An 11,098-nucleotide genomic window follows, 5' to 3' on the forward strand; every position below is an offset into this window, starting at 1 on the left:
ATTGAAGTCCCCAAGAATGATGAGCTTGTCTGCTTTAGGGATAGCAGCAATGACAGAGTGAAGGTCCTCGTAGAACTTCGCCTTCACTTCATCCGGGTTGGTCATGGTTGAGGCGTAGGCACTGACAATGGTGAGGTGCTTCTGGCCAGATGCCAGTGGGAGTTTCATGGTCATAAGCCTATCGTTGACTCCCTTTGGGATTCCAGCTAGCTTGCTGACAAGTGCTGTTTTTACTGCAAAACCAACGCCAGCCTCACGTCGCTCTTCGCTTCCTCGTCCACTCCAGAAGAAGGTGTAACCAGATCCCCGTTCACAGAGCTCGCCTTCGCCTGCAAGCCGAGTCTCACTCAAGGCTGCGATGTCAATGTTGTATCTGGCGAGTTCGGATGCAACTAGTGCCGTTCTCCTTTGGGGTCTGTCCACGTTATCTCTGTCCAGGAGAGTCCTTATGTTCCAAGCACCAATGGTGAGAGGAACGATCCTTGTTTTTTTCTTTTCTTTCTTGTTGTTTCGACCGCTGATGTAGGGTCCCCGCCAGCCGCGGTATGCTGGCCAGGGTGATATGGAGCAGGCAATTTTTAGGGCACCTTTTCTAGCCCCTTCCTCATGCCAGGGAGGTGAGCAGTGCATTCCTAAAGAGGGCTGCTCAGACGCTCAGACGGCTGCCGAGCTCCATCGCTGCTCCTGTCGACGAAGAACTACCCTATGGCCTGAGCCGCCTGCGTGCAGGTCTGCGGCTGCGACTGCCAGTGTACCCACACCTGTCGTTTCGTCGCTCGCCTGTCGCCACAGGACTTGGGGGTGGTGAAAGATGAAAGGTCATTTTGGATGACTGATGACTTGCGCGATGAGTTTGTTTAAAGTGAAGAGGAGTTGCGCAACGTCGACCTCACTCTCTCGTCCGGGTCCACCAATTTCCAGTGGCAAGACTAAGTCGAGACGACTGGAGGATGAGCACGGATGCAGTGGATGACCAAGATATCCTTTCGGTGTCTCATCTTGCTCTCTGCACTCCACAGTGCGTTGCTGTAACCGCCTTCCTCTCCGTTGAACCGATAGGTTTCTTCCGCAGATTCTGCCGGATCCAGACTTCGCATGCATGGGTAGACACCCCCCGGGGGCCAACTGCGTGTGGCATGCACACAGTACAGTGGAGCTAGATGGCCGTCGTGGCTCTCCTGAGCCGACGCCCTTTTATGGATCTCCATAAGGGTGTCTAGCCACCCGCCTCACCAGTCCCGGAAGGGAGCGGTGGGAGTGCCGGTTTAGTCGCCGGCAACCCGACCCTGAACAGGTTGTACTGGATTACAGGTTACCAGTAGCAGATCTAATGACCTGACCTGACATTGAATACTAGGTACAAGCATGCAAACTTACTAACAAACAAGCGAATTTAGAAGTAAGCCTAGATACAAACATGCAAATGTACTGACAAACCAACACACTAATTAAGCACAACTGATCCACTCACTCATTCATCGATCTAATGACTGGTAAATACAGACATTAAACAGTATAATCAATGACAGTATCATGATTGATATTTCTAACGTCAGTGTGTGAATAAAGGAACAGAAAAAGGATGAAAAAAGGAAGGAAGGAAGAAAGAAAGAAAAGACAAAAGAAAACACCTACTCTATTATCCTTTATCATCTAACAATGATCAAAGCTCGAATAAAGAAAGGGAGAGCGAATGAATGAATGAATGAATGAAAGAAAGAAAGAAAGAAAGAATGACAGAAAATAAAGAAGAAAAGAAAGAAAGAAATAGATTCCAAGAAAAAAAAAGACAGAAAGAATGAAAGGAAAGAAAGAAAGAAAAGAAAAGAAAAAATGAAAGAAAGACAGAAGGAAAATAAAATAAAATAAAGAAAGAATAAACACCAAGAAAAAAAACACACTACTTTTTTGTTCCCAGTTGGAGACCAGTTATGAACAGGGTTCACACACACACACACACACACACACACACACACACACACACACACACGCACGCACGCACGCACAAACACACACAAACACACACACACACACACACACACACACACACACACACACACACACACGACCATTTTTCACACTAGGATGATGGATGAAAATCACGTGCTGCCGCTGAACCACACAGATGTGTCAGCAGACTACAGGATTACTCACCTGCCACTCCCACACCCCACACCACCCCTACACACACTCCTTTTTCCAGACAACCATCGCTATCTTCCACCGGTTGAGAGTTGGCTTGTCATTATACGCCTGACAAAGAACTGAACATCTTCGGACTCGAGTCCATGCACGTTTCGGACTTTCGATCTGATATCCTGAACAACAGTCATTATATTTCCACCAACAGACCACAAACCGATATAAAATTCTCAAAATAAGTCTTTCTCTCTGTTTCTCTCTCTCTGTCTATCTGCCTGTCTGTCTGTCTCTCTCTCTCTCTCTGTCTATCTGTCTGTCTGTCTGTATCTTCGTCTCTCTGTCTCTCTCCGTCTCTCTCTCTCTCCCCTCCCTCCCCCCCCCCTCTCCCTGTCTCTCTCTCTCTCTCTCTCTGTCTCTCTCCATCTCTCTCTTTCTGTCTGTCTGTCTCTGTGTCTCTCTCCGTCTCTGTCTCTCTGTCTCTCTGTCTGTCTGTCTCTCTCTGTCTCTCTCTCTTTCCGTCTCTCTCTGTCTCTCCCTCTCCTCCCTCTCTCTCTGTCTCTCTCTCCCTCTGTTTTTGTTGTATATTTGTTATATGTATGCTTTTGATTTCATGCACCCCCTTGACATTAGAACTGTGACGTTAATGTCAATAAAATGTCACTGTGTGTGTGTGTGTGTGTGTGTGTGTGTGTGTGTGTGTGTGTGTGTGTGTGTTTCTGTCTCCCTCTCCATCTTCTCTCTCTACCCCCCTCTCTCTCCCTCTTCCCCTCTCTCTGTGCTGCCGTAATTGACAGCCATCAGTTGACAGGGTCCTGGAACTGGCTGTTTCTGTGCAGATGAAAAGGGAACTGTTCCGGAACTGCAAATGGAAACGCTGTGCTGGAACGTTGATCCGGCCTGCACCCCGCTTACTGGAACTAATGTGACGAGAACTCAGAAAGAAGAAGAAAAGGGAGAGAGAAACAGAGACAGAGAGAGAGAGAAGGCGAGAGAGAGAGAGAGGGTGAGAGAGAGAATGAGAGAGAGGGGGAGAGAGAGAGGGAGAGAGAGACAATCAGAGAGAGAGAGGGGGAGAGAGGGGGGAAATGAAAGAGAGGGAGAGAGAGAGGGGGGGAGAATGAGAGAGAGGGAGATGGAGAGAGAATGAGAGAGAGAGGGAGAGAGAGAGGGGGAGAATGAGAGAGAGAGGGAGAGAGAGGGAGAATGAGAGAGGGAGAGAGTGAGAGGGAGGGTGTTACGAAGAGTAACTTGAATAATGGGAAGATAAGCTATTAACACACTACTCAACAAAGCTGACAGGCAGATGTAGCAATGTAATAACAAATCTTCCAGGTTCGTTGATTTTTAAGTGTCAGACGCTTTATCCACAGTAACCATAAGTACACCAGTTCTTAAAGTTCAAACGAAGACAAAGTTTTAATTCTCAAATGAAAAAAAAAACAATATACGAACTAGCTTCCAACTCACAGGTTTGTTCCAAGGTTCTCTTTTCTATTGGACATCAATTTTCCATCGATGAAAATCTCATACGAACACTCAATATTACTGTCCCTTTTCTTCTCATCTAACACTGGGTACTAAACTTCAACACACACTCGTGTTCTAACCTAGAACTTTCCAATTAACAAACTCTTGACTGCACCCCGGCCCCGCATTCCACGAATCGAACTTCCTTCAACTTTTCTGCCCTGTCCATACCCACGCGCCCATAAGCCTTTCCTTCTGGCAGGTAGAATTATCAGTCGCTCGGTTGATGACTTGAAATATTCTGGACTTCGCTGCGAGCGGTGAAGAAACCGTTTTTCCCTGCTGTCTGGGCTGAAGCGTCGTTCGCTCATTGAAATCGCTGATCGACTCCACGCCGTTTTATGATGCGGTTCCTATAGCAATGACCTTTCAATGACGTGTTTTCCTATCAGCCCTACGTCATCGTACCAAGACTTTGCTAACCACGCACGTCATGATAATTCTTTCCTTGCATTCATTTTCTTAATTGTAACATAAGCCCCCACTTAAGAAATTTTCTCAAAATTTCCAAAACTTACAATTCAAGGAATGACTCTTACAATAAACATAAAACAACTAAAGGTAATGTCCCTGGCAAATGAATATCTAACCATAAGTAGCCCAAACCCAAACTCACACATCCAGGGATTTACATTCTGCTCAAAAAGTCTGCGGTATGATTGTCAGTACCTTTCACATGTTCAACCTTCATGTCAAAGTTCTGAAGGTACAAGGCCCAACGCATGACCCTGTTGTTTAAGAACTTGGCAGAGTTCAGAAAGGACAAAGGTTGATGGTCTGTGCGCAACACAAAACACACACCCTGGAGATACAGTTCAAATTTGCGCACGGCCCACACAATGGCTAGGCACTCTTTCTCCATGGTGGCGTACTTCCTCTCAGCACGGGACAGCTTCTTGCTGGCGTAGGACACCGGGAACAGCTTCCCCTCATGCTCCTGCATGAGGACTGCACCAACACCTTCGTCAGAAGCGTCGGCGGCGAGCACAAACGTCTTGGAAGGGTCCGGCAACCGAAGCACAGGCTCCGTGGTCAGGAACTTCTTGACGGTGCTGAAGGCCCTCTCTTGCGCTTCTCCCCACTCCAGCTGGTTCGGCTTCCCTTTTCGTAGCAGGTCAGAAAGCGGCGCAGTCACAGTGGCAAAGTGGGGCATATACTCCCTGTAGAATCCCACCATGCCAAGGAAGGACCGCATCTGCTTCTTTGTATGGGGACTTGAGGCCTCAAGGATCTTCTTCACGTTATCCTCAAGGACCACTTTCACTCCTTCCTGGAGAGAATGTCCAATGAAGTCGATGTTGTCTGCCCCGATAATGCACTTGCTTGGTCTTGCTGTCAGATGTGCTCCTGACAGTCGTTTGAATACTTCACGAAGAATGTCCAAATGCTGGCCCCAGGTCTCTGAATGAATCAGGATATCGTCCCAGTAGAACACGACACCTTCCATATTGCCCAGGAGTTTTCTCATGCCCCGTTTCAGAGTTGCACCAGAGTTCTTCATACCGAAGGGCATGCGCAGGAACTCGTATGTGCCGTCTGGAGTCACGAACGCCGTCTTTGGAATGTCTTCTTCCGGGATTGGGACCTGCCAGTATCCCTTGCTGAGGTCTATCTTGGAGAAGATTTTACTTCCACTCAGTCTTTGGAACAGGTCAGTGGCTGTCGGCATGGGCTCTGGATCAAGATGAGTCAGCTTGTTTAGTCGCCTAAAGTCAATACACACTCTGTTGGTACCGTCCTTTTTCTTGACGACAACAACTGGAGATGCGTAAGGAGATCCAGTAGACTCGCGTATCACACCCAACTTCAGCATTTCTTGGATATCTCCTTTCAGCGACTCTCTGGTGGCGTAAGGCATAGGGTACGGTTTGGACCTGACAGGTGTCGAAGACGTCAGTTTGATGTCATGCTGGACCAGGTCAGTCCTTCCTGGGAACTCAGTGAATAACTCTGAGTACTCATTCAGGAGGTCTCGAGCATCAGTTTGCTGCTTACTGACCAGCTGGGGTCCTAGGGCAACACAATCTACAGTCTCTTGAGATCTCAGGTCACTGAACTCCAGGAGCTCCTCATCATTCACTGACTCTTCGTCGATGGGTTCATTAGAAGTCTCACAGGAGTTGTAGGGAGCCCACTCGTGAATCTCAGCTGCATGTGCGTCAGTGGTGCTCTCGTCCAGTTCACGTTCAGTGTATTTCTTCAGAAGGTTGGCGTGAAAAATCTTCTGCTTGCCCTTGATTTTCACACCATAGTCGTTCAGTCCCTTGACAGCCTCAACAGGGTAAGGTCCTTTCCACTGCATCAGCAGCTTGTTGTGATCAGAGGGAAGCAGGACAAGCACTTTGTCCCCTGTCACGAATCTCCTCACTTTCGTCTTTCGGTCGTAGTAGTGCTTGCTCTTGCCTTGGGATTTCTCTAGCTCCCTCCTGGCCAACTGCAGGGTGTCCTCAAGGCGTTCACGCAGCTCGACTACGTACTGGTAGCTGTTCTTGACCTCTGGGGACTCCACTTCCTTCGTCCACAGCTCCTTTAGGATATGCATAGGCCCACGCACAGTCCTGCCATACAGGAGTTCGAAGGGGGAGAATCCAGTTGATTCTTGAGGCACTTCCCGGTAGGCGAACAACAGGGAGTTGATGAAGCGGTGCCACTGTCGGGGTTGGTCCGCACACAGTTTCTTCAGCATTGACTTCAGTGTACCGTTGTACTTTTCTACCAGGCCGTTGCACATCGGATGGTAGGGAGTGGTGGTCAACTGCCGGATGCTGAGGAGACGAGCAACTTCTTTCATGCAGTTACTCACGAACTGAGTCCCTAAGTCACTCAAGATCTCATCAGGCACACCCAGTCTGCTGAATAAGTCCACCAATGTCTCCGCTACAGTCTCTGTGTCGATGCGTTTCAGTGGAACTGCCTCGGGGTACCTGGTCGCGTAATCCATCAACGTGAGGATGTAGCGGTGTCCTGATTCACTGGCTGGTTTGATTTCTCCGATCAGGTCGATGGCCACTCTCTTGAACGGTCGATCCACCAACGGCATCTTCTCTAGTGGCACCTTTGGAGTCTTCCCTTTGGGTTCCGTCTTCTGGCACACATCACAGGATCTGCAGAAGCGTGCCACATCACCATGAACACCTGGCCAGTAGAAGGCAGCCATGATCTTGTCCGTTGTCTTTTTGATGCCCATGTGACCTCCGAAGATGGATTCGTGAGCCAACTTCATCACTGGGGTACGCAGATTTGCTGGCACAAGAATTTGTCGTACAGTTTGGCCTCCACTCAGTTTTTTAAACAGTCTGTACATAACCCCATTTCTCTTTTCAAAGGACACTTCTGCGTTTTCTCTGGTCACAGTGTTTGCCTTGTTGTCGTACTTCTTCAGAGAAGGGTCAGCTTGCTGGGACTGAATGAGTTTCTCTCTGTTAACGTCAGGAATCCCTGTGGGCTCACTCACTTTCAGTGGAGTCATTTTCTTCTTCTCCTCCTTGGCCTGAGCACGCGTTGTCACAGCACAGGTGTGCCCCCACTCGTGGTCAGGATTGTCTGCTGCTCTGGCACCGTCAATATTGCCGATAATGACATCATTGGGTGGACTGGGGAGGCATAGTGCATTCACTTTCCCAACAAAGAATGGTGTTGAAACCTCGATGTCAGCAGTGGGAACTGACTCAACATGTCCATGCACACATCTCAGGAAACTGTTTTTTCCGGTTAACTGTTCCTCTGGCACAAGGTCTTTTCTGATAATGACGCCACTGCATCCAGTATCTCTCAGCACGTTCACCTCTTTGCTATCATAGAGCCCTTTCACCACTGGCATTGTGCTCAAGTCACCTTCGTTTCGGTTTACAAATGCGCACCTGACAACTGCTTCATGCTTTTCTGGATTTTCCTGTCCTTCACTCCAGTTCTGATTTTGACATCGGTTGTGACTCCCTTCTCTGATGGCGACGTTTGCAGACGTCACGTTTCTTCTGTTTCCAAACTGGCCTTGGAACTTTCGTTCTTCTGGTTTGACATTTTGTGAGCTGGCTTTCTTTGGAGCTCTACATTCAACAGCTTTGTGGCCCAGTCGTCCACAGTTGAAACACTTCACTGGTGATCCGAACTGGTTGGAACCCTGCACTGGTCTCAGTTTGTCAGACTGCAGTGTTGCCGGCTTTGGTTTGGCATCAAAGCTCCGATGCTGAGACTCCAGGAACCTCTGTGCCGCTTCAGTGAGAGATTTCAGGCTTTGGTCTTTTTCTTGAAGCAGGAACGATTGCAGGTCTCTCGGGCAGGAGTCCATGAACTGCTCTTTCAGGACCAGGTAAGATAAGCCTTCATAGTCTTTATTTTTTTCAGCTAACTCCACCCATCTTTCAAGATAGTTCTGGATTCTCGTCAGAAACTGAGCAGGACTCTCATTCTTCTCTGGCCTACTGGAACGGAAACGTTTCTGGAAGCCTTGCTCTGAGAAATCGTAGCTGCGAAGCAGTGCGGATTTCAGTTTCTCATAGTCGTTGGCATCTTCTCGGGACAGTCTGGAGTATACTTCCAGGGCATGACCAGTCAAGAGAGCACCCAAGTCCGTGGCCCACTGATCTCCTGGCCATTTCATGGCTTTAGCATGGCGTTCAAAGTGCTCTAAGTAGCTATCGATGTTGTCCTTCTCATCTACAAATGCAGGGAGACGAGGTCTCTTGGCAATATGAACTTCTGTCTGTGCAATGGATTCACCATTTTCCGATCTCAGTTCAGCCATTCGTATTTCATATTCTCTTTGTTTCTCTCTATCTTGGTATTGTCTTTGACTCTCTCTCTCTTCAATCTCCAATTGTATTTTCTTTAGATTTCTCTCTGCAGCTCGCTCTTCTCTTTCTATTTCTTGCTGTTTTCTTTCTTGCTCATCAACGTATTTCTTAAGATCTTCACCTGTCAAGCCTAGTTCCTTTCCAATCTTCACAAATTCCATCTTTACAAAGTTTTGACGGCAAACAGTCTCCGGAGCAATGCACTCAATACAACACTACAGTCAAAGGCAGCTATCTCTCTCTAGATACTCCTAGATCTGCACAACGTGCTCACAAAAAGTTCTCACAGTCACGGGCGACAGTTCATTTAACTACCCTGGATCTGCTCGACACTTAATAGCAATCTCCTTTTACTGAGTCCGTCTCACTTGTCACAGAGTTCTTACGCACTATTTCACCTTTGTAGATCTAGCGCGACTTAAACCCTAAACAGTTCGTTTAAAACTCCAGTCCAAGTGCACAGTCACTAAATAAAGACATCTGACGAAGAAAAAAATCCCGGCTTGGCCCCCAAATGTTACGAAGAGTAACTTGAATAATGGGAAGATAAGCTATTAACACACTACTCAACAAAGCTGACAGGCAGATGTAGCAATGTAATAACAAATCTTCCAGGTTCGTTGATTTTTAAGTGTCAGACGCTTTATCCACAGTAACCATAAGTACACCAGTTCTTAAAGTTCAAACGAAGACAAAGTTTTAATTCTCAAATGAAAAAAAAAACAATATACGAACTAGCTTCCAACTCACAGGTTTGTTCCAAGGTTCTCTTTTCTATTGGACATCAATTTTCCATCGATGAAAATCTCATACGAACACTCAATATTACTGTCCCTTTTCTTCTCATCTAACACTGGGTACTAAACTTCAACACACACTCGTGTTCTAACCTAGAACTTTCCAATTAACAAACTCTTGACTGCACCCCGGCCCCGCATTCCACGAATCGAACTTCCTTCAACTTTTCTGCCCTGTCCATACCCACGCGCCCATAAGCCTTTCCTTCTGGCAGGTAGAATTATCAGTCGCTCGGTTGATGACTTGAAATATTCTGGACTTCGCTGCGAGCGGTGAAGAAACCGTTTTTCCCTGCTGTCTGGGCTGAAGCGTCGTTCGCTCATTGAAATCGCTGATCGACTCCACGCCGTTTTATGATGCGGTTCCTATAGCAATGACCTTTCAATGACGTGTTTTCCTATCAGCCCTACGTCATCGTACCAAGACTTTGCTAACCACGCACGTCATGATAATTCTTTCCTTGCATTCATTTTCTTAATTGTAACAGAGGGAGAATGAGAGAGAGAGGGAGAGAGAGAGAGCGGGAGATTGAGAGAGAGAGAGAGAGAGAGAGAGAGAGGGAGGGAGAATGAGAGAGAGAGAGAGGGGGGGAACGAAGGAACGAACGAATCTTTTTAATGAGGGAAGTGGAATAAGCATGCATATGCTTTTTTACATCCAGCCCTCAGGGCAAAAAGAAATGAAATCAAAATGTTCACAAGATAACAAAAGGTTATAGAAAAACATACATGAAATTCAAATACACTCAATTGCACAGTAGCATTTACAAGTACATAATCATGATACCTGCATTAATGACAATAATGTATATGAATATGGTAATGAGAGAGATAGAGTGAGAGAGGGAGAGAGAGGATGGATGAATGAATGAAGGAAGGAAGGAATAAATGAATGATAAATGAATGAATGAATGAATGGATCTTATTTCCGACAGCATTAGAGTAAGCAAACAATTGCTTTCTCCAGCCCTCGAAAGGGAAAAATGTCTAAAGAAAAGGTATGAAGAAGACCCCCCAAAATGAGTAAACGTTAACAAATTCATAGAAAAACGAGAAAAGAAACAACATTATAATAAGCATCATATTTATAAAAAAAACAATACATAATTTATAAAATGCGGAGAGAGAGAGAGAGAGAGAGAGAGAGAGAGAGAGAGAGAGAGAGAGAGAAGCGACAGGAGATGAGATAGTATTTATAGAGAGGATGAGATAGAGAGATAGAGTGAGACATGTGGCGAAATACAGTAATATCATATGACATATCATAATATGGTATACTAAACAGAATTTGCAAAATTTTCCATCAGGTATTCATGATACCTTTTCTTAAACACAGTGATACTTGTATGAACATTAAAACTAGTTAAGATGTTGTTCCAGAGGCAACCGACAGAGTAAGTGAGACTCGATTTGAATAAATCAATTCTTGGCAGTGGTACCATGATCTTGTTATTGTTACGTATAGTACTTGTAAGGAATCGCTGTTTTAGATATGGAGGAGCAAAACCAGACATGATCTTAAACATGAAAAGCGCCTTATTATGAATGAGTTTCCATTTAAATGGCAGAATATCTAAATCTTTGTAATCAGAGAGAGTTAATGACGAAGATTTCAGATGTATCAGCTTTAAGGCTCTTCTGTGTAGACTCGTGAGTTGTTTTGAAACATTTTCACTGGCAGAATCCCATATTGTTGAGGCATAATTTACATGTGGTTCGATATAAGCATGGAAAAATAAATTACGGCAATGCTTGTTCAAGAAATGCTTGATTCTAGAATGTTGATGAATCTTTTTGGATAAAGTTTTACAAGTCATCATAACATGTTGAGACCATGAC

At 46.0% G+C, this 11,098-nt stretch overlaps 1 protein-coding gene across 1 annotated transcript; it reads right to left on the bottom strand.

Annotated features, from left to right (window-relative positions):
- Positions 1-2,939: 2,939 nt before the first annotated feature.
- Positions 2,940-9,025, bottom strand: LOC143276413 (uncharacterized). The gene is made up of 2 exons (XM_076580900.1): positions 4,339-9,025; positions 2,940-3,001 (listed from the first exon to the last, which is right to left on the bottom strand). Exons 1-2 carry the CDS (start codon positions 8,621-8,623, stop codon positions 2,940-2,942), a joined length of 4,347 nt encoding a protein of 1,448 aa, XP_076437015.1. The 5' UTR covers positions 8,624-9,025.
- Positions 9,026-11,098: the final 2,073 nt, after the last annotated feature.

This window comes from Babylonia areolata, chromosome 32 (genome assembly GCF_041734735.1).
Source record: "Babylonia areolata isolate BAREFJ2019XMU chromosome 32, ASM4173473v1, whole genome shotgun sequence".
NCBI lineage: Eukaryota > Metazoa > Mollusca > Gastropoda > Neogastropoda > Buccinidae > Babylonia > Babylonia areolata.

Excerpts from the sequence above, each read along its gene's own strand:
- LOC143276413 (XM_076580900.1), bottom strand. The coding sequence starts at position 8,623 with ATGGAATTTGTGAAGATTGGAAAGGAACTAGGCTTGACAGGTGAAGAT. Across the intron at positions 3,002-4,338 it reads GAAGGTTGAACATGTGAAAG|TTCCGGAACAGTTCCCTTTT; the intron begins GTACTGACAATC and ends TTCCATTTGCAG.